At 36.6% G+C, this 22898-nt stretch overlaps 1 protein-coding gene across 2 annotated transcripts in view; it reads right to left on the bottom strand.

Annotated features, from left to right (window-relative positions):
• Positions 1 to 22898, bottom strand: part of LOC145673385 (structural maintenance of chromosomes protein 6-like) — a 169577-nt gene that overhangs the window by 30779 nt on the left and 115900 nt on the right. For both annotated transcript variants that reach the window (XM_081743036.1, XM_081743035.1), the window contains exons 15-17: positions 20008 to 20178; positions 12090 to 12277; positions 4532 to 4697 (exon numbers count right to left, since the gene is read on the bottom strand). In XM_081743036.1, the coding sequence (XP_081599162.1) occupies positions 4532 to 4697; positions 12090 to 12277; positions 20008 to 20178 (525 nt within the window). The remainder of the gene's footprint in view (positions 1 to 4531; positions 4698 to 12089; positions 12278 to 20007; positions 20179 to 22898) is intronic.

Raw genomic sequence — 22898 nt, 5'->3', positions numbered from 1 at the left:
AATATTCCACCTTACAATAAAATCCACAGATAAAAAAGAACTGAACCGAATGGGGTCGCCTACATATTATTCGCTTTCTCTAGCAGTACGGGCATTGATTGGTTTTGCCTTTGCCACAACACCAAAATTAATTCTTTAAGTATTGAGAAACTCAAGTAAATATGTTTTGGTTTGTTATTATGATTGAAATACGTCTTCCTGACGATCATTTCGTAAATTTTGAAGTATTTTTGTATTTTGGATATAAGATACAGAATATTTGTTTCCAAGCAACACTGATCTAAAATAGCTAATCATATGTTGCTAGTGAGCAACGTTGTCCGCAATATAATTAGTTATTTCTCAGAAGAATCAATTAACAGCAGTTTCATTGAAATATTTTCCTACACACCACGAAACCGCGAAATAAAACAAACTTTTGCCGAATTTGAGAAATAAAGCTTTAGCAGTACTGAATCGGCTGTCTCCTGTTGACGAAGATTACAACTATCTAAACAAGTGGTCCGCAAATCACGTATACATGATATTATATAAATGTCTCACAATATTTTGGGAACATACAGATTCCTCACATCAAAATAAGAAAGAAAAAGTTCATATGGATCTGTGCTCAAAACTGGATTGTTTCGGTCCGGAGTTATAGCGTGCCGAAAACGTGAAATAAGAGTACTTTAAAAGTTCATAGTTTCACTACTATGGAATCTATCGTAATCGGGTCAAGATATCACTGAGGAACTGGTATGTGAATTATCCAAATATTCATCTTTCAGAACCTCCGGTACTTGCACAATCATTTCTAGAGAGGCTGTTTGGGAGTACTTGATTACTCTCCACCTACCTCTCTAAAAATTGGTGTTCAAGTATTGGAGCCTTCTTAAACATGGATATTTGGATAGTTCACATATACATTGGGACAGAAAGAGAGGGCTCTTTTTCCAGGAATTCTAAAAACCTTGTTCACCCCTCTGGACCTTTTCCTATTAGTCTTCGCGACACGTGGTAGAGATTTATGATCCCTTCTGGCTAAAAACCAATGTTGCCTCGATTCCTTTTCTTTCTTTCCTTTTTCCTAGTTGATTTTTTTTTTTTTTTTTAAATTTTTGTTGTTGTTAACTGAAAATAGGAAGGAAAGCTGTCTCCTTATTTTGCCGGACTTGTAACTACACAAGTTGATCGGAAGTACGGCAACACTGAAAGCGGTGACAGCTTACACGCTCGCGAGGACTAACCGAGGGTTGTGGGGGTGAAAAGAAGCAGTGGTTGGGGAAAGAGCCCTTTAAAGCTGTCCCGATGTATACCAGTCCCTCAGTGATGTCTTGACCCGACTATGATAGGTCTCATAATAATGAAGCTATGAACTTTTAAAGTTTCACGTTTTCGGCACCCTATAGCTCCGAAACTATCCAGTTGTGAGCACAGGTCTATATGAAATCTTTTTCTTATTTTGATGTGAGGAATCTGTACCCAAGATAATGTGACACAATTCTGTAACACCCTGTATAAATATTGTATGAAAGCAACAATGTCAATTAAACGATCATTGAAGTTATCATTCGTGCATGTAACACAACAAAAACCGATATTGCTTATAAGCAACAGGGGTAAATAAAGGGTTAAGTGAATATATACTGTTACAACTTCCCTATCAATGACTAAGCCGAAACGCTGCTTTGACAAAAGATAGTATGCTTTGTTTTTACTCGCATTTCTCGGTCTGTTTTAAACGTTTATGATAAAATAATCATACCATTAGATACACGAATTATAGATTTTAACGGTATTTTTACTTCTAATTTAAACCAAAATTAGAAAATTTTTAATAAGAAGCTAATCGCGCACTAATTTAATTCTATAAGCTCGTGAGATAAGTGTAGATTTTTGTATGTCTTTTAGATCAGGAAGATTTGGTTTATGAGAATACTATAGCTGATGCTCAAACTTTTACATTTTTTTCTCAAACTCGTTTGCAGCTGATATTATTGTTAGTCGGAAAGGAATTGTATTTGAAAACAGTAATTTGATCAGAAGGTAAATCTTGAATCTGATTTTATCGACTTTTTCCTCAGCGATATTCAAACACCATCTTGTTACCCATTAGTGATACATATGAACGGCTTCACCAACTAACTAATGAAGGAGAGACAGTCTACACATAACAGTACGGTCACCGTTGCCAATTTCTGCGTGCGAGCAAGCTATTCACGACTTTCGCTTATATCTTACATAGCAACTGGGCATTTATATATACAGGGTATATCAAAAAGGACTTTACAATTTTCAAAACTCATATTGATTTATTCATTTACGTATCTTACAGATATGGTGTTGGTGTCATTTTATAGCAAAATACATCAAGTTTTGACTCACGTAGTACACTAGTTCAGAAACGTGCCACCGCATGCGCTAGCAGCAGTTGCAGCAAAGATAGCTGCCTTTACTGATCGCCAGCGTGCTAGCTGTATGTTTTGGTTTGAAGAATCCAAGTCTGCAACAATTGTGTAACGTAATTTTCGTACAAAGTATGGTAAAGATCCTCTCAGTAGGACTACTACTCATCAGTGGCATAAGTGTTTTATTGAAACTGATGTTCGGTAAGATACAACAAATTTTCAGGTCGTCCCTGTACGTCTGAAGACGTTATTGAGCAAGTGAGACAAAGCTTTGTGAACAGTCCTAGAAAATCAACCCGGGGTGCCTCCCGACAGCTGGGCGTCCCACACATGACAGTTCTGCGTGTGTTGAGAAAACGGTTGCATCTCAAATTATACATATTACAAACGGTGCAAGAATTAAGAGACTGGCAGAATTGCTCGTAAGGAATTTAGTGTGGAAATGCTACAGAAATCGACTTCAGATGGGATGTATGCCGCTACCAATGGAAGCTACATTGAACCTCTTTAGGTAGAAGATAAAAAACTTGATACATATTGTGCTACAAAATGATACCAAAACCGTGTGTATAAGCCAAATAAAGAAATCAATATGAGTTTTCAAAGTTATAGTAAAGTCCTTTCTGATACATCCTGTATATACGATTAAATTAAAAAAAAACAATTCAGAATTAGTGCAACACAACCCCTTGAAAATGCGTCGGTTCTATGCTGATTTTCATAACACATTGAACAAAGGGGAAGGTCTTCAAGTCAAATGATATTTGGAATGTTTTATTGCAACAATAATAATAAAAAGGAAAAGAAGAAACGTAATTAGATAAACGCTTCATTTATAAATTTGAAATCAACCGTAAATTATAACAGTATTTGATTGTTTCATATTGAAATGTAACATTATAAAAATCTAACAATTAACTTATACAATTCTCAAATTATTCGAACTCTGATGATGATGCAGTCGGTGCGTTTGACACGTAAGTCGAAGTAATATACAGGGTGTAACATAAATGCATGACCAAAAGTGACGAGGTGATTGCGGACATCCAAATAAGTAAAAATGTTCCTATAAATATGGGTCGGATGCTGCTTCGTTTCCGAGATACAGTGTGTTCAAATGTCGAGAGTCGAGTTGATTTTGAGTTTAACGTCTCGTTCAGCAGCAAGGCTATATGAGACGTGGACCTACTGATTAAGTGGAATCCAAACCACATGAGCTCCCACCGGGAGTTCTCCAATGGCTGACTATGGGAAAGTGAATGGAAATGTTCAATATTACGGGAATAATACAATCAAGTGGAATTATTCCTGTGCAAATACATTGACATTAACATAGAGAATGAAACTAATCAACATTTGAGGTTACTGGGTTTTCAGTGTTACCAACCTGGCACACCTGACACAAAATGTTATGTTTTCAAATAGCACTAGACGTCCACACATTATCATTTGAGTGATAACATCAAAACGTTCCTAAACATGGGGCAGATTCCGCTCCGTTCTCGAAAGACAAGGCGTCCAAGTGTCAAGTTAATTAAAGGCTCACAATGGTTCATAGATCAGAACTATTGCATGTTTCCAAAGATAATTAATAGAGAAAGATATTCAATGGAGGCCACAGCTCCACATATAAACTTCAGAAGACAGTGTCCCATGTTTAGCAACGTTTTGATATCAGCAATCATATGCTAACGTGTGGATGTCTAGTGTTATTTGAAAACGTAACACTTTGTACCCGGTTAGCAACACTGATATCCCAATAACCTCAAATGTTGATTAGTTTTATTCTCCATGTTGGTGTAAATGTATTTGCACAGGAATAATTCCACTTGATTGTATTATTCTTGTAATATTGAACATTTCCATTCACTTTTCCATAGTGAGCCATTGGAGGGACTCGACATTTGAATACCCTGTATCTCGGAAATGAAGCGGCATCCGATCTATATTTATAGAAACATTTTTACTTAATTGGATGTCCGCAATCACCTCGTCACTTTTGGCCATGCATTTATGTTACACCCTGTATAATACAAGATGGAATACCAAAAATTGAATTTATTTTATTACAAATATCTCCATGAGAATTATGTAAAATACAGTATTTTGTTAATAGATAATTTATAAGCCGATATCCTTACCTGTATTCCTGCTTCAAGAGCTTTGATTTCTTTAACTATTTTTTCAAGTTTCTGTTTCTTTTCATGGAAAATTAAACCAACCTTGTCTCTCGGTCCCACATCATGTTCTACTTGCTCCAAATACTTATGGATGTGATGTAATTCGCTCTTAATAGATTCAGGGTCCCTTAAATAATAATAATAATAATAATAATAATAATAATAATAATAATAATAATAATAATAATAATAATAACTAAAATAAAACGACGCATGCTACACAAACCCTATAGATTTTGATATACTTTCTAGGCAACTACCATGTAAGTTAAATTCTGAAAATGAAATTTTTTAACTTCCATTTTTCAAACGGCAAATGTGTCTAATTCGATGTCCCGTTTCGTAGGTATGATCACAGCCCATATCAATTTATGACGGGCAACTCACGCCCACGGTAGCTTTTCTGGAATTTAGATCCTCCTTTTAGTTTTTTACTGCCATTCACTTGAATCTACACTAAAAGTATAAAAAGCTATGAGACAAAAATATGCTTTTCTGATAGTGTTTCTTTTCCTTCGTTTAGCTATCATCTCTAGACAATTTAGAAAGTATTTCTAGTTGACGGATATAGTGATTGGTTTACATTAGATAAAACTAAAAGTAAACATTTTTTTAAGGCTTACCGTATTTCTGAAGTCTTCATTTATAACATTCGCCTCCTTTAGCCTAAAGAAGATTGATGTACATTAATTTCAATTTTATACCTCGAATGCCCCATTCATCATATGCACGATCTACTTAAAACACGACACAGAGAAAATATTTCGAATAACTCCACATTTAAGTTATTCAAACAAATTAGGAATTAAGCATCATACACCACTAAAAATAGCGAATGGATTTTCAATCTCCTCGCAAGATTGAAAGACATATAATGAAGAGTTTCTCTTCACAATATGTTCGGACATCATTTGAGAGTATACATTTTAGATGTACAATATATGCACTAATATTTCTATGAAATATAAGAAAGGCTCCAAAAATGTCCATACAAGCAAGGAAAAACAATATATTGTCCAACAGAAGAATGCCTTTAGAACTAAACAAATAAATAAATAAATAAATGAATAAATAAAACCTGAAGATCTCAAAATTTGAATGTTCAAGGTAACCAAAAAAGTTCTTGTCGTTCTAGAGAAGTAATAAACAAAGAGTAATACAGTGGACGGTAAGGCCGCACCTAAACTTTTGAAACAAGATTATAGAAAAAAAAAAGTAAATGTTGAATACAGGCTACACTACTCAATTATGAAAACTTAATTAGATAGTACTTTGAGTTACATCTCTCTCTCTCTCCGCTTCTTCAACTCCTACATAATGAAGAGTGACTCATCATCAACGGGACAGGTTTTGCGTATTGGGAGGTTTAGTGACGTGACTAATTTAAGCGACAGTGTAAGGAAGTTCAAAGTTGATTTATTCAAGAAAAATTGATCATTTGGTTTTGTCAGTGACGATGGGAAACGAGCGTACTAGTTACATAGCGAAATTTAAACTTGAAGTTATCAGCTATGCTAAAGAACACGGAAAGCGGGTAGTGGGACGCAGATCGATCGTCTGTGGTGTGCAAGTGAAGAGAAACTCTTAAATAGTTCGAAAAGTCGGTGTTCATTTTGAGGACAAAAATGTAAATATCCAAATCTGGAAAAGGCTTGCTTGATTTTGTAGTTCAAAACAGGAAATGTGGATTTGCCGTTACAACTAAAATTACTTAAATTCAAGGCTGCAACATAGCACGTAAAAGAAATATTTCGCCAATAGAATTTAAAGTTTCGTATGGGTGGGTTCGGCGATTTATGCAATGAAATAATGTATCTGTTCGCCGCAGAACTACAATTCCGCAAAAAAAAAAAAAACTGCCTCAATCTTACGAACACAGTTTGTTATCTTTCCAGTGTTACGTGATCTACATTCGACGCAACTTTTTTATTTATTTATTTATTTATTTATTTATTTACATTCCCAAACAGGGAATGCAGACCAAATGCCAATTATTTTGATATGCCGAACAGTACTACCGTAAATGATGTAGGGGAACGTAGCGTGCAAATAACTTATATACACGTAGTGCTGAAAAGTAGCGGTGCAAAATTATGTTAAGCATCACAGCTGATGGACAAAAATTGCTACCGTATGCGACAAAAATCGGTAAACCCACCCCAACGAAAAAAAGCTTCCCAGCTCGTATTATTGTGAGAGTTCGTGACGGTGGGTGGATGACAGCGGAACTGGTCCTAGACTGGATTTCTGCATTGTGAAATTAGCGTCTCTTCTTCGCTCAAAATCAATGCTTTTGTTGGATAGTTTTCGCGGGTGCATTGGCGATGAAACGAAACAAAAACTGAAAGAGGAAAACTGTGACCAAGTGATTACTTCTGCTAGCATGACAAGTGTGTTGCAGCCTTTGAATCAATCATCCATTCACAGCTAGTGTAAGACAATTCTACAGAAATTATAATGAACAAAGCAACTTTGACGCCCCGAGGCCGTTTGCAACGTACGTCTGTGCCAGAAGTGTGCCGTTGGATTTTGGCTGCTTGGCGGACAATATCGGAAGAACTTGTCATGAAGTTTTAAAAAACACTGGAATTTCCAATAATCTTGATGGGACTGAAAACGACCTTCCTTGTGATAGTGACTGAGCAGCATTCACCGTCTAACGAGGGTGAAGAATCAGACGCTGGTGATGCTGAAATGGTAGGAAGTGAATGTGTGTGATTTAGGTAGATATAAACAAGCTGACGCAGTTCTACGAAACAAAGTTACTTTACTTTTTTCAAGAAGGGCTACTGTATATAAATATATCGTATATATTACATAAATTGTATAACAAAGATACGTATTCCTGTTAATAAAAGACTTAAGTGTACAAGTGTTTTTTGTACCTGTGTAAGGTGTTACCGGTACCTAATGAAGGTGGCAATTTTTGCGAACAAGGTAAGTTTTTTCTACTATTTCCTTCTTAAGTATTGGATAGTTTACAAAAGTAAGTGCAGTAACTTGTAATGGTATTAATTTCAACCCACATGATACGTGTAAACGTAATTTTGAAACTAACGATTTACGATCTGAGGGGGAAACTCGATTATGGGCCGCACCATGTTTTTTCAATCCAAAATTTAGGAAATGTGCGGCCTATATTCGCGCAAATACGGCACCTTTATAAAATTCGTTGAGCAGTGAAGCAATATATTACACACTATTACAAGACATGACACTATCATTGTCTTACATACGTAGTAACCAACTATTTTGTGACGTATTTACCGTATTAAGGGTCTTAAGTTTTATTGAAACATAACTCTTGATAATTTTTTCCAATACGTCCAGTCATACTTTTAGAAGTCTGGCTAGTGGCTACCAATCTTACATACTTAAAGTCTTGTAGTTGCCCACGGATAAAATTATATCAATGGTCTCCATGATGGAGAAATGTTTAGTTCAAGTAACAACCAAAGACTTAAATATGAAATATAAACTTTATACAACGTGTTTTAATCAATTTCTTACCCAGGAAAGATAGTAGTAAGAATCAGAAATAATACTGGAGGTTTAAAATAATTACTGAATTGAGGTAACCTGCAAACAGAATATATCCTTTTTACTGTATCAACCCTTAAGCCAAAGAATTAATATGAGAAACCCGCTTTTATGAGTAGCAAGTTTTATAAAAGGGAGCAACTATGGGTTTTCTGTTTTTCTTTTAATTAACTATGAATCAATTAATGGCTGAATAGTACTACCATACCAACAACATAGACAACGTTTTGAAATGCAGAGAATTATTACTTTTTTACTTTATTAGTTTAAGCTCGTAATTTGATTTATATATGCTTATTGCGTAGCATATTTCTCTGAATAAGATGAAAAATAAAAATTATTAATACTGGAAAAAATGGTGAAAGAAAGAACTCCTGCTTTTTAAAATCATTTATTTCATTATTATTAGCGTTTCATGTTTATGCTTTGTAGAGTAAATGGATTGGGTGTTCGTTTGAAGTTAAACGCCCCTTTCACCACCATGGTTATATGTGATGTAGACCAGCAGTTTAACGTGCGATGAACTTCTACTGGGAGATGAACCCGAAACTTTCTCGCCAAAGACGTGTACGTTACCCATATAATTATAATCAAGCTCTGTAGGGTATATGGGACACAACAATGGCAGCCAATATAGCTTGTTATACGAATACCTCTTCCTTATCAAACAAAGGAACTCGTGACTCCGTTTTGCACTCGACAACCAGCGTCTCAAGGCTATTCAACTAACCATGATGCAGTTTTTGAGAACTGAGAAAGTTGTGGACAATTATTTTGCCCTTAAAGTTACTCTTGCGAATGCATGAAGACGTACAAAATATGTGGTGCAATAGTTTTAAATAACACTCTACATTACTTGGCAACACTTGCTTTTTTTTGCCCTTGTCAGCTGGTTCTCCGCCAACTATATGCTATTGCCTGGCTTGCACGCTTGTTCCACACTGAGCGAGTGAAGGTAGCGCCAACGAGCAGCTTCCTGGTGTACACTGGTCTAGAACAAGAATATTCGGATAGAATAATCGCTTTCGTGAGAGCATGGAGTCTTTGGAGAACGGACATCCAAGCATACGACGAGATGACAAAACTGTGACTTCATGACAACGACGATTATCTCAGCTTCCGGGAAAAAAAATCCTCGGCAATAGGTAAGATCATTATATGAAGATTTGGAGACAAGGAAATTGTGCACCCATTTGGTAGCAAACACTCAAAGACTTCGTCATGACAGCGGATTCCTCCCCAATTTCCTCAAAACCATTATCGCCATGGAAGAAATATGGTGTTTCAAGTGCCATCATTTTATCAAACATTCGTCGGCATGGGTCTCGGCCAGAAAAACCAAGACCAACCAAAGTTCCCTTCTGAAATCACAAGTGTTTCTTGATTGCCTGTTTTGATGCCACGGGTCTCATTCATATGGCATTTGTATCAGAAGTCAAGGCATCAATAACAGCTTTTACTTAGAGATCATGAAGCGACTATCCTAGAGAATGACCCGTGTTCAAGCCATAATTACTGAGCTTCGGCCACTGAAGTTTCCCTATGACAATGCCCCCTCACACAACCAGTACATTGTCAAGTGATATATATATATATATATATATGGTCACTGTCATCGAATATTGTACTATTCGGCAGATTTGGTTCGAGCGGACTATATCCCTTTATCTCAGGTCCCTAGCTTCACCCATTGTGTGCTGTGGTGAATCTAATGTCTGCAACAATTGTGCAACGGAATTTTCGTACCAAATACAGGAAAGATCCTCCCAGTAGGTTTACCATTTATGAATGGCATTAAGTGCTTTGTTGAAACCGAGCGTTCAGTAAGGCATAAGAAATTCTCAGTGCGTCTCTGTGTATCTGGCGATGTCGTAGAGCAAGGGCGATAAAACATTGTGAACAGTCCTACAAACTGAAACTAATGTGCTTCTAGTGAGGTTTAAAAAAAATTATTTTGCTGCAAAATGACACCAAAAACAATCTCTGTGAGTGATCTGACTATTCAACGAACTTAAAAAGTTCGTTGTCTGTCTGTTATTTTCGATTTTTTTCAATTTTGAACCCTGAATTCGATAGAGCATCAAAACCTAGCTGAGAAAGTGATTAAATTTTTCACGTCACTCTTACCATTTCCGAGATATTGGCCAAAAAATGGCCGATTTCCAGATATTCCCCATATCTCGGGAATCGTAAGTCATAGAGAGATCATATTGGTGTTGATCAATACCAAAGAAGATGGTGAACATTTTGATACCAAATAGTAAGCGGTAGCCACTGATCAACTGACTACTGGCCAACTGACTATCGTTCCCCAGATACTGGCCAAAAAGTTCGAATTTCGGGAGATTTAAGGAGTCATACCTCGGGAACTGTACGTCATAGAGAGATGATATTTTGCGGGAAACATAACAAGATGCAGATAAAGACATTTACTTTTACATCTAGAAATAATCAGTTATCCCTCCCGCTCCATCTCTCCATTCTTTTTAAGTTCGTTCTGGCAATGCTCTTGGAGCATTCTCACTTTTTTTTTTTTTTTTTTTTTTTTTTAAATTTTAAATAATGAATTTACAAAGTTATAGGGGTACTTCAAAGAGGACTTTACAACTATAGTGCTATAATTTAATTCATACATTCCTGTAGCGTAACGGAAGTTGTAGGTATGTGTTTTCTTTCTTTCTTCTATAAAACAAGTGAACGTGAAGCAGCGCTCTGGTTATTGCTGTGGTGGGGGATAGACTGGAATAGACTTCTGTTTTCTCCCTTTTCTCAACTATGAATAGGAACTAACTCAACACCTGACTCACTGGATAGATTCTGAACTTATTTTGCCGCATCTATTTAGTATTATTAAAATTAGATTTTTGGGCTTTCGGCATCTAATGGCTATGTTAGCCCGTCACGTGTGAGGGATGACATCCCTCGGCGATCACACTATCCGAGGAAAGGGAAGGAAGAAAGGATTGGGTAAGGAAGGATGTGGCCTGGAATTTGTGTTAAGTATCATCCCGGCCTTTGCCTGGTCTGAATGAGGAAAATCTCACTCAGGATGGCTGGCCTGAAAAAACTTTTTCACTTTTTCGACCGAATGTCCCCACCGGGAATTGAACGCGGGACTGCTCGCATGAAAGACGAGGGCGTCAGCGACCCTACACTACGCGGGCCACTACACGTCTATTCGGTATAGTTCCTCAGGTTGGAAGCTATAGGCTATTCCACTTTCCTTCGCATCACAGCAATAACCAGTGCTCCTTCACGTTTTTAATTGAGAAGAGGTTGGTTTACAAAAACATAAAATTTTGTTACGCAACAAGAACGTATGATTTATGTTATACGATTACAATTAATTAAATGCAACTTCCTTTATCATTCAATATGCAAATACCTTTGCATTTTTTATACACGTTACACAACCTTTTAAGCGGGACACAGTTAAAAGAATATTTATTACGGAAAATAAAACATTTAAAGAATTGTTTGTTTGTTTGAGTTGAGTTTAACGTCCCGTTCACCAGCAAGGCTATATGAGACGTGGACTTACTGATTAACGTGGAATCCGAACCACATGAGCTCCCGCCGGGAATCGAACCCAGGTCTCCCACGCCAAAGGCGCGTACATTTTAAGAATTGTTACAACGTTCAATATGATGGTGTGTGGTGAGCACATCAGCATACCATTACTAATAGCATTATTTCTAGCTTTCTAGACCCAATATCCTAACTTCTTGGGTGGTTCCCCATTGCCTTAAGACGCTGTGATACCACCTAAAGACATATGCCTCGACCGGAAAAGCGAAAACGTCATACAAAAAGCACGCACGCTAACTATTCAGTTACACGGATTTTATAACATGAATAAACAAAGGCTGGGTCTAAATAATTCTACAACGGTTTTCTGAGTCAGTAACAAATACATAAAGTAACTTATATTTAAAAAAAAAAAAAAAAGAAAAGAAAAGAAAAGAAACTCATATACTACCTTTTCGTAACTATTCTTTCACATAATTTTTCAGCCTCTGAAACTACTTTGGTGATCATTTCACGTTGACAATTCATTTCTTTCTCTATTTCTTTCACTCTTTTTTCTTTGGCTGATAAATTATTTCTGCATGCTTCCAAACGTTGTGAAGTTAGTTTGATTTCATCTCTGACTTGCTGGAGCTTACTCTACAAAAAGGCAAGATATCTATTAAATTAAATATATATTTCAATCACCTTCTAAGATTCTTCAGTACCATCCCCATTCCTTTCTCCGATTTCTATAAATAACTTAACTATAATGACCATATGACAATTTTAAAAAGTATCCCTTTAACATTTACTAAAAGGTACTAAAAATGGTCCATAAATTTGAATGCTCCACAATTATGTTGTCAACAATGTACCGCGAAATTCACGAGAAAAAAATAATCTAAAAAATAAAAAAAAAAGATATTGTAATTAATTTATTTAATGATATATTGCAAAACTAAATGGCTTACTTCTCAAGGTCTGAAATTGTTAATTGAATCAATCGTTTGAGAGATGTTTTTCTAAGAATTAATATACTGGAAATTTAAATCTAACTAAACCTATTTACAGTTTCTGTTCAAAGAGGAAAATAGGAAACAATGATAGGAAATAATCAGCGATGAGCCTGATGCGTTATTTTTCATTTTCTCGGCAAGTTAAATTCTCAAACGACTGATTAAATCGTGTGTTGCATGTAGTACGTGATGAAGGGCCTTGTGGGATAGATGTAAATAAAAATCCATATCAAAGTAACAGCATCAGCAAGATACAACAGAGTAATAGAGTAATATTGAAATAACACATCCTTGCTCTTCAATAAATGATAATGCTAATGAAAACTAATACCTCTTAGTAAATAAATCAATAATAATGTTTTCTCATTTCCCTGGTCGGCCCCTGGCCAGCGCATTGGTTACCAATGTCATTGTTTCCAATTTTCTTGACTCAATCTTCCCTGTCTCAATTCAAATAGCTTCCCAATTGCTTGAAAGATGAATCGCAAAAGGTCTGCCAGGAACCACACACACAAAGGGATGCAAGCCAACAATTCGATACAAAGAAAAACATAAAACTCATAAATTCATTCAATTATCTGATAAGATGGATATCAAACATTTTTAATGTTTGTACTCACTTAAGCACCCGTTTTGTTAATGTTTACCGGACGGTTTACTTTTTCCATACGTGTTCTTTTAAAGAAATTTTCTCTTGATTGAAGAATAAAGTTATCGGTAACATTCCTGCAGTGAAGAATAAAGTTATTATCAAAGGTGCCTTCTTACTCATTACGAATTTCTTTTTTAATTCTAAAAGAACATACTTACGGGTTAATGTCGTAATAATCCTAAAAATGAGGCAACACAAATGAGAACCAAACCAGGATCGTAACATTAACCATTCAGTTTGTTCTAGAAGCACAGAAATAAATTTACAGTGAATAAGAAGATATCTTGATAATACTTTATTCTACATTGCAGGAATGTTACCAGTAATTTTATTCTTCGATCACGGTGAAAGTCGTTTTTGAACACCCGTACGAAGAAAGAAACAAGACAGTCGCTGAAGCGTCTACGGTGAAGATTAACAAAACGGATTCATAATTCATTGTTTGCAGCGTCAGTTTCGCACTACTTCTACTGCTGAGTGTTCAAACTTTGTGATGTCGCACAATTCACATTCACCTACTGGCGACCTTTGTAGCTTGTGCATTTAATTAATTTTAAAACATTTTGGTGAACTAATTTTCTCAAACCTATCCTAGAAGATGCTGTAGAAAGCAAACTTTATAAAATCCCATCCACTGACTAGTCTGAGATATGAGTCTGCCGAGTACACTAAGTCGTACTATAACCGTACATCAGCTATACACGAGTATCATTGTCAGTTCGGATCCATTCTGCACAGGGAACTGGGGTATTGCAAAACCCATGTCCAGTGAGTACTCTGGCACCTCAGCGACGACCAAAAAGAGTACTGTAGCATATACACGTCTTTGGCCGAAGATCCGAGTTCAATTTCCCGTGGAGGATCATGTGGTTCGGATTTCATGTTAAGATATAGGTTCAAGGCTCATATGACCTCGCTGCTAGAAGGGACGTTAAATTCAACTCAAACAAAAAGCAACCGCTTAGATGAAGGAATACCTGGAATACCTCAACCGATACCACATCCACCGGACTTTTCTGAGAGCCAATGTATCTGTTGCCATCATTTGAAGCCGAAAACAAAGAGGTTGAGCCGAAAACTGAAACATTTTCTGTCACCTCGATCAAAGAAAATAAAGTAATTTGCATCAGTTGAAAGGCCATGTTGACACTGTTTTAAGACAACTGCTGTTGATGCGGTTGGTGCCACGATAATCGCTCAACGTTACTGTGATACATAATACAAATTCTGAAGAGACATAAAAACATGTGGCCGGGAAATTGTCGCGAGAAGTACTTATGCACACAACAAAGCATGCCCACCGCTGCCATACACAACATCACATCGTTTACGCTGGACTCCTACGGGTTATCAGTCTTCCGTCTGAAACGCCTCCCAGCTCTACCATACAGGATGATTCTTTATAGGGTTTACAACTTCAATCAGTTATAATTCTGTATTGGAACCACATACAGACTTGGTTTATATGTCATTACACTGCAAACACTTCAAGTTTGACTCACGTAGAGTAGCTGCGGAGTTAACCACGCGTGGCACCACTGGTCAGTCGTTGAAAATGGAGAATTTCACTGGTGCAGAAAGAGCTAAGTGCGTGTTTTGGTTTGAAGAAACGAAGTCAGCAACGAGTGTACAGCGTAAGTTTCGCACACAATACAGTAAGGAACCATCCAGCAGACCAACAGTGTACAAATGGCATCAGCCATTTGTTGAAACAGGTTGTTCTATGTGACAGACAAAGACTCCAGTGCGCTCACCCGTGAGTGACGATGTGGTGGAAGCAGTTAAGGAGAGTTTTGTCCGCAGTTCTCGAAAATCTACACGACGTGAATCACAAGAAACTGGTATCTCTCAGACCACTGTTAGGCGTGTAGTGCGTAGACGTCTGTCCATGAAGCCACACAGACTATCCTTGGTTTAAGGACTGACAAGTAATGGGTCCAAATGGATGAATTGAGTTGCGGGATGAGACATAGTGCACCTAATAGATGATGTCAAAATGTGTGTATGTGCAAAGTTATAGCGGTTGAGCGCAATAAGAAACGGAGGGGGAAGGGGTCAAAGTTGGTGGAAGAAGGGCTATGCTATGTTATAGAAATACATCAAATAAACTGTTGAGTCGTAAGAATAGTGTAAGATAAACAATGTAAACGGTGGCAGTTTCACATATCGGCAAAAGGAAAATGGGCAGCGTAGGTCACGAACCTCCACCGCCATCCTAAAATCCGCCATTTTGAAATCTGTATACTTTTTTTTGAAATGGAAAGGTAGTCTTGTGATATATCAATTAGGTCAGCATGTTCTCAAAAAGTCAATTATGTACTTTACTGATCGCTATCTGTCTGTACTTATTGGAAGATTTCGGATCATCGTTATAGTTATTTACAAAAATTTAAGAGACTGATACTCGTATGTTGAAAGTTTGGGTTATCACGAAAACACATTCGACCGTAGTAGTCCACTTTTCATCCAAATATCATATTCTACGTTCGTCCCAAGTTGCTATTGCTTACGAAGTTGGACAAAGAAAGTTGAGTGAAAAATATAGCAAGTGGTGAAAAAATAGCTGTCTACGTACAGTACGTAATCAATGCATTCCAATCTATCAGATTTTATTATGTTATGGTCTATATTAGTAAGTATGTCATTTAATAAAAGGTAGCTATATAAACTCCACATTCTACCAAAAAATAAAAAATAAAAATAAAAGCGGAAGCGGTTCTACCAGATCCGAACAGTTCTCTTCGGCACTATATCAAGCAAATGTGTGATAATCCAAACTTTCAACATACGAGAATCAGTCTTCTAGATTTTCGTAAATAACTATAAAGATTATCCTAAATCTTCCAAATAAGTACAGATAACGATCATAATTGACTTTTTGTTAAAGTTCATAATTGACTTTTTGAGAACATGCTGATCCTAATTGGAATATCACATGACTACCTTTCCATTTCAAAAAATATCACACATTTCAAAATGGCGGCGGAGATTCGTGATCTACTCTGCCCATTCTTCTTTTGTCGATAAGTGAAACTACCACCATTAATTGTTTATCTTTCACTATTCTTACGACTCAACAGTTAATTTGATGTATTTTTATAACATAGCATAGCTCTTCTCAGACAAACTTTGACCCCCTCCCTCTCAGTTTCTTATGGGCTCAGCAGCTATAACTTTACATATACACATATTTTTATATCCTCTATCAGGTGCACTATGTCTCATCCCGCAACTCGATTCATCCATTTGGACCTTTTACTTGGGAGAGAAGCGGATAAACATACCCGACATGAATTCTGTTACCATGTTGGATCGCATTAGTGGTGATGAGTCATTCTTGAACAATGTGGTATTCAGTGACGAATCAACTTTTCACTTTCCGACCGAGTCAACACACACAATTGTCGTATTTGGGGCACGGAAAATCCATATTCATACGTGGAGCTGGTTCGTGACAGCCCCAAAGTGAACGTGTTTTGAACTGTTTCCAGAGTAAAGGTGTATGGACCATTCTTCTTCGCTGAGAGCACTATCACCAGCATCGCCTATCTTGACATGCTCCAGAACTTCATTGTTCCACAGTTAGATGAAGATGACCACGATGGCCGCTTATAGTGGCAACAAGATGGTGCCTCATCGCACTACCTGATAGACGTAAGGGAATTCCTTGATCAGCGTTTTCCAGATCAGTGGATATGTCATGGTGGACCAATTGCCTGGCCGCCACGGTCTCCAGATCACGCCACTTCACTTCTTTCTGTGGGGGTTTGTGAAAGATAAGGTGTACACCCCCTCTACCTGATAATGTTAATGAACTGAAAGATCACATCATAACAGCCATCGTGGACGTTACCCCCGAAATGCTGGCTACTGTTTGGCAGGAAATCGACTTTCTATGCGATGTGTCCAGGTTGACCGCAGGTGCACACATTGAGCCATAATGGATTTGTCAAAAAAAACTTGGCATATAAACCAAGTCTGTATGTGGTTCCAATAAAGAATTATAACTGATTAAAGTTGTGAACCCTATAAAGAATCACCTTGTATATTATATCTTTGATCCATTGAAGAAAACCCTGAAAAGTAAGAGTTTCGCATCCGACCAAACGGTTTGTACTTCTGTGGATTCAACAACATCCTAGTACACAGTGTAGTGGAAGTTTTTTAGTGGTGGGATAGTTGCTTAAGTACAGACCTCCTCGAACTGTTATCAGCAAACTGTTGTTATGAAATAAAGTATCATGTCCAATCATAATGTAAGTTTTCAGACACAGTCTGTTTCAATTGAATATTTAACCTTAGCCCCTTAAACCTTTTCTTCCATCAGAGTATAGAACATAAAGACCGTCAATACCGCAACATTCAGGACTGCTTTCCTGCTTGGTTATATTCATATGTAACGCGTTTCTTAAATTCAACACACATTTAAAACATGACAAACGAGTAATAACAACAGACGTAACGGTACCTGCAAACAGACACAACATCACTATATCAATAAAACGGACTAAGAAGCAAAGCTCATAGATACAGCAGTACCATTGATTATAACATACGTACAACATTCAGTGCCAAAATAAGTAAATATAAAGACCTAGCTGAGAAAATAATAATAATAAAAATAAAAAATGGAAATATCAGAAAGTTACAATCATTATCAGTAACACCAATTATTATTTGAACTACAGCAATTGGCCCTAAAAGTACTGTGACAACTTGAACAGATAAACGCTAAACATCTAACAAATCTATAAAAATCAGTAACACTAGAAAACTGTAATATGGTCAGAAAGTTCTTTGGAGAAGAACTCTTTAAATTACCTGCACTTGCCAGAGACGGCCGTCAGATTACTACGCTGAAACCGGTTTAAACCGAGATACAGCAATAATAATAATAATAAATGCAAATTTTGCCCACCTCTATCTTGCACTATGTATGAAAATCTTACACACTTTCAAATCCATTTTTGAAAGTATGGCGACATATGAAATTCCAATTCAGATTTTACTTTTCGAAATAGTTTATTTATTTCCTTCTTATCTTTGGTGGTAATTATTTATACCGTAGATTCACATATACATATAGTTTCTCCGTGGTTATACCTTGTGTGTTAAAAGAAACTGGTTAATCGCAGGAATTAGACATACTATAACTTCATATGCCTGTCATTGAACTAAGAGCCATCGGACAAAATATAACCGCTCTATCACTGAACCACCGTTAACCCTAATTTCCAGACAAGTCGTCAGGAACAGGAGGAGTAGTAATATCCCGGCGGGAGTTCATGTAGTTCGGTTCGCACTAGGTCCACGTCTCATACAGCCTCGCTGCTGAAAGGGATGCTAAACTGAAACTCTAAATCCAATAATAATTATGATAAATAGTAGTATCTTTCTTTTGATTTTCACAAAATACAAGATTTTAGAGCATTAGTAGTTATTTATTGTCTTTAAATTTTATTTTACTCTTACATGGGCATCAGTAACGTAACTAAGATATTTTAGGAGGGATGATTCCTTACTTCTGAGAATTGAAAGAACAAGTTTCAATCTGTGGTCCAATAGGGAGGTTGGCCTAGCCCGTTTCAGTTACCTATCTTAGGCACCCTGAACAATACTTGAATTTCAACCTTTAATGTTGTAACCAACAATACAAAAGATACAGTAACTTAAGACTTTATACTGTGAAAACCCGCACTGGACGCCTCAAGGTGTTCAGAAGTCATATTATATTAACCCTTTCGGCAGATTTCCTCACAATTGTGAATGCTACTTTCAGTTGTCAAAAATGCCAATCAAAGGATTTTAGTACACAAATTAGGTACAAGCACATTTGTCAGTGTCTGAATAACAAGTTGTTAGGTACTGAATGCCATCTGTTGAGTATATTGGAAATCACAATGTTTAAAAGTAGTGTGTTCTGCATTCACAATTGTGAGAGTATCTGCTGAAAGGGTTGTGTGTTCAGAGTTGTTACTAGAGCAATTAATTCTCACCTGTTCTATCCACACGAAACTTTTTTTTAATAAACCTGTTTTGATAATGCTATCATCCTATACAGTCGCGGAAATTCCAAGGTTCTTTTCTTCCTCTTTAATGAATTCAACTGGAAAAGTAAGCAAGATGAGTACTTTTGGAATTTAATACTTTAAAACAAAACAGTCACTTTGCGGACTAACGTTTAAACTACTCATAACGTGCTCTATATTGCTGTTTTGTTCAAATACAAATGTGCATTCTCCTTACAGATTTCTGTAATTTCTGAATTTTTATAGTTCCAAGATTTCGACTCTCTCCTGGAGTTTTGGTCATGGGGGTTAAAAACAGGAAGAAAAAGAATAGAAACATCAAGGAATTAAAAAGAAACGGACTTGAGTTCGCTTGTGTTCGCAGTGTGAAGTGAAGCTTGAGTTTACTTTCCCTCATTTGGAGATCGCTGACGCACTGGACAACGTACTTTTTGTACCACACAGCTCTTCCCTTGGTTAAGTCCGATCCTTTTTATTTCTTGATGTTTCTATTCTTTTTCTTCCTGTTTTTAACCTCCGTGACTTCGACTCCAGGGAAGAGTCCAAAGCTTGGAAGCTTAAAGAAAATTCAGGAATTACAGAAATATGTAAGTAGAATGATAGAATTCCTGAACGTGGTTTTGTAATGTATGAATATAAATGTTAATGTTAAGATGAATCTTTTCTAAAACCTTTTTCACAAATTCTAACCTGGAATGGTTGCTGGCTCTCTTCAGCACTTTCTATCTTAGCCCGTACTTCCTTGGTAGCATTTATTGCCTTATCCAGCTCACACTTCGACTCACTGCAGTCCGACTCCAGTTCACTCTCAATTTTCGTCATCTCTTTCAGTTCCTTGTCATGCTGTTTAATCTCTTCCTCCTAATAATAATAGCGAAATGAATAAATATAATGAAGATCACTACGCAGAATTCCATTATCTCCTACCTTGAATATACTATAGCAAGCACAAGTACATATCTTCAATTACTTACGAATAACCTGAAAACAAATTGTTCATTGAGAGTGTCGCTTTATGGAGGATTACCGCCTCCCAAGCAAAAGGAAATATGTACTCAAATTGATCCATTCTTCCTGAAGTTACTAATATAATACAAACTATGAACTGTATAAAATACAATGCTTCTTCTCTCCCTCCGAACGTACAGAAATATGTTAGATTTAAAAAACTTCAAAATCTAGTATATACAGAGTAATTCAGGAGGAATGTCACATAATTTGTGAGGTGATTCTACATTTTAAAATAAACCGAAAAAGTCCTATGAACGTGTGTCTCATTTTCGATCGTTACGGAACTGGAGCGGGTTGAGGACTACACACATCCATGAATGATTATGAAGACAAGTGTGAATATTATCGAAATGCTGAGTAGGCGCTGTGGTGGACAAAATTAGTGTTGTAAATAAAAAATAAAAAAAAAGTTCGTATTTTTTTTAGAAATGTACGTTTTTAAGAAAAAAAAACATTGCCTCCCGATTTTTTTTTCTAAATTTCGCTTTTTCCAAATAGTCATTTGTAATGCATCTTACGTCTATTTAAGTATGAAATATTTTTGGTACGTGTAATCACCGTGAAATGCAACATAAATTAAACGCTAGATATTGATACGCTACAAATATTTTACAATTTATATGAATAACATACCTACTAACAATTCGGGTTTCAGCAGTTTTCATCAATATCAACTAAGAAATAAAAGTAGAAGTGAAATTTTGTTTTTTCGTTAAAGCAGGCCTTTAATAAGTACGAAAATAATGTGACGAACAGTATATAATTCAAATAACTTGTCTGAAGGTAAAAATTAATACTAATTAGCCTAATAGTATTTTTCTAAATATCATTTCATTTACCTCCCATATATAGGTATTATAATGGTTGGCTAAGCTGAAATTGGTGTACAATTAATGTTAGAAAAATTATATTCTATAAAATTTCCCTGATCTCCAGTCTTTTCCCTGAGCTTCCCTTACATGCACCACTTTTCCTGAGTTTTCCCTGACCAGTAGGAACCCTGAAGTATCAGTGAATACCGAAACAACTTGAATTATACTCTAATTTACTGGATACAAGATGATTTTTTTTCTCTTAGTTATTCAATATGCATCCTATAGCAATAATGTACAAGGGTAAATAATAAAATCTTGCAACATTTCCACAAGCCAAACAGAAGACGCGTGAATACGCCGTGATTGGCTAAGTACAAGGTCAAACTTGTCTACGAGGTAGTGTGGCAAGTGAACTATTTAACACAAGAGGCCACTACTCCGTCAGCATCTTCAGTGAGTTTTTAGTGGCAGTGACCATGAGTGCTGAATGATGCTTGATATGTGAACTGTTACTGTATGAGTTCGAACTCGGGCATAACGCTGCGCTAGCAAACCAAAACATTTGTCACGTAAAAGGGGAAGGTGCAGTGATCCACAACACACAGACTCGTTGCTTTCAGAAATTTCTTGTAGGTTGAAAAAAAAAAAAAAAAAAAATGTCGAAGGTCAGTCAAGGTCCAGCCGCCCCAGTGTAACAAATTCTGAGGTCATACAACGCGCCATTGAGGAAAATCCATCCACCAGCACACGACAATTATTAAACCAACTCAGCATCCCGCAGTTCACTGTAATGCATCACCTTCACGAACTCGGGAAAACCTCAAGAGTTGCCGCATTATGCAACATGAGTTGACCTCAGCTTAAACCCGTAGGAGAGTGGACGTGTACCGACAACTGCTGCAAATTCCGCATGATGTTAGTTCTCTGACATGGGACGAAATTTGGGTGTTTTGTCCGAAATCCGAATATGCAAAATCAATGGCTAAACAAGGGCCAACTTTCAGAACCGGTAATCTAATGGAGCCGTTTGGGGCATGAAGTCCAGCTATCTTATGTAGCGACTGTTACGAGGGAGAAATTCAATTCCAAATTCACTCCTAATAGTCGCACCACCACTGCCGACCTTTATTTCGAATCGTCGGACTGAATATATGCTGCATTACGTTAAAAAAACTCGGCTCGCAAAACGCAACAAAAAATGAATGAACTTGATTGCATCGAATTGATGTCACACCCATCATGCAGTTCTAATCTCGCCCCTCTGAATTATTTCCTATTTCGGTCCCTGTCGGCGCACTCCTGAAATAGCGAGGATTCATCAACCAGCAGGAGGTGGCTGCAGACAGTCCAACATGAGAGACTGTATTTTGAATGTTAATCCCTTGATTGTATTGTAATAAATACAGGTATGTTGAGTACCAGAATATTGCAAGACTTACGACTCACCCTTGTATAACTACATTCCCTTGTACAAATAGTCTACTCTGTTGAAAAGCACTTGTATGGTTACAGTTAAGATTATAATCTTATAAACAGACGAATGAATTTTAGGTGAAAAATTTTGGTTTAATAAAATGGGATCTTTTTATTAAAATAGTGCAAATTTTAAATGTGAATGTTTATACAAACAGTACCAAAACCTATTTAATTAAATATAAAGACTCAAAATTCACTCATGTATTAAAAACGTCTGACTAAAACAAACCTCAGAACACAATCTTATTAAATTTACATGTCGAGAAAAATGTTAAAACA

This window comes from Thermobia domestica, chromosome 16, assembly GCF_964235325.1.
Source record: "Thermobia domestica chromosome 16, izTheDome1.hap1.1, whole genome shotgun sequence".
NCBI classification, from domain to species: domain Eukaryota; kingdom Metazoa; phylum Arthropoda; class Insecta; order Zygentoma; family Lepismatidae; genus Thermobia; species Thermobia domestica.
This window is presented reverse-complemented; position numbering and strand designations above follow the sequence as displayed.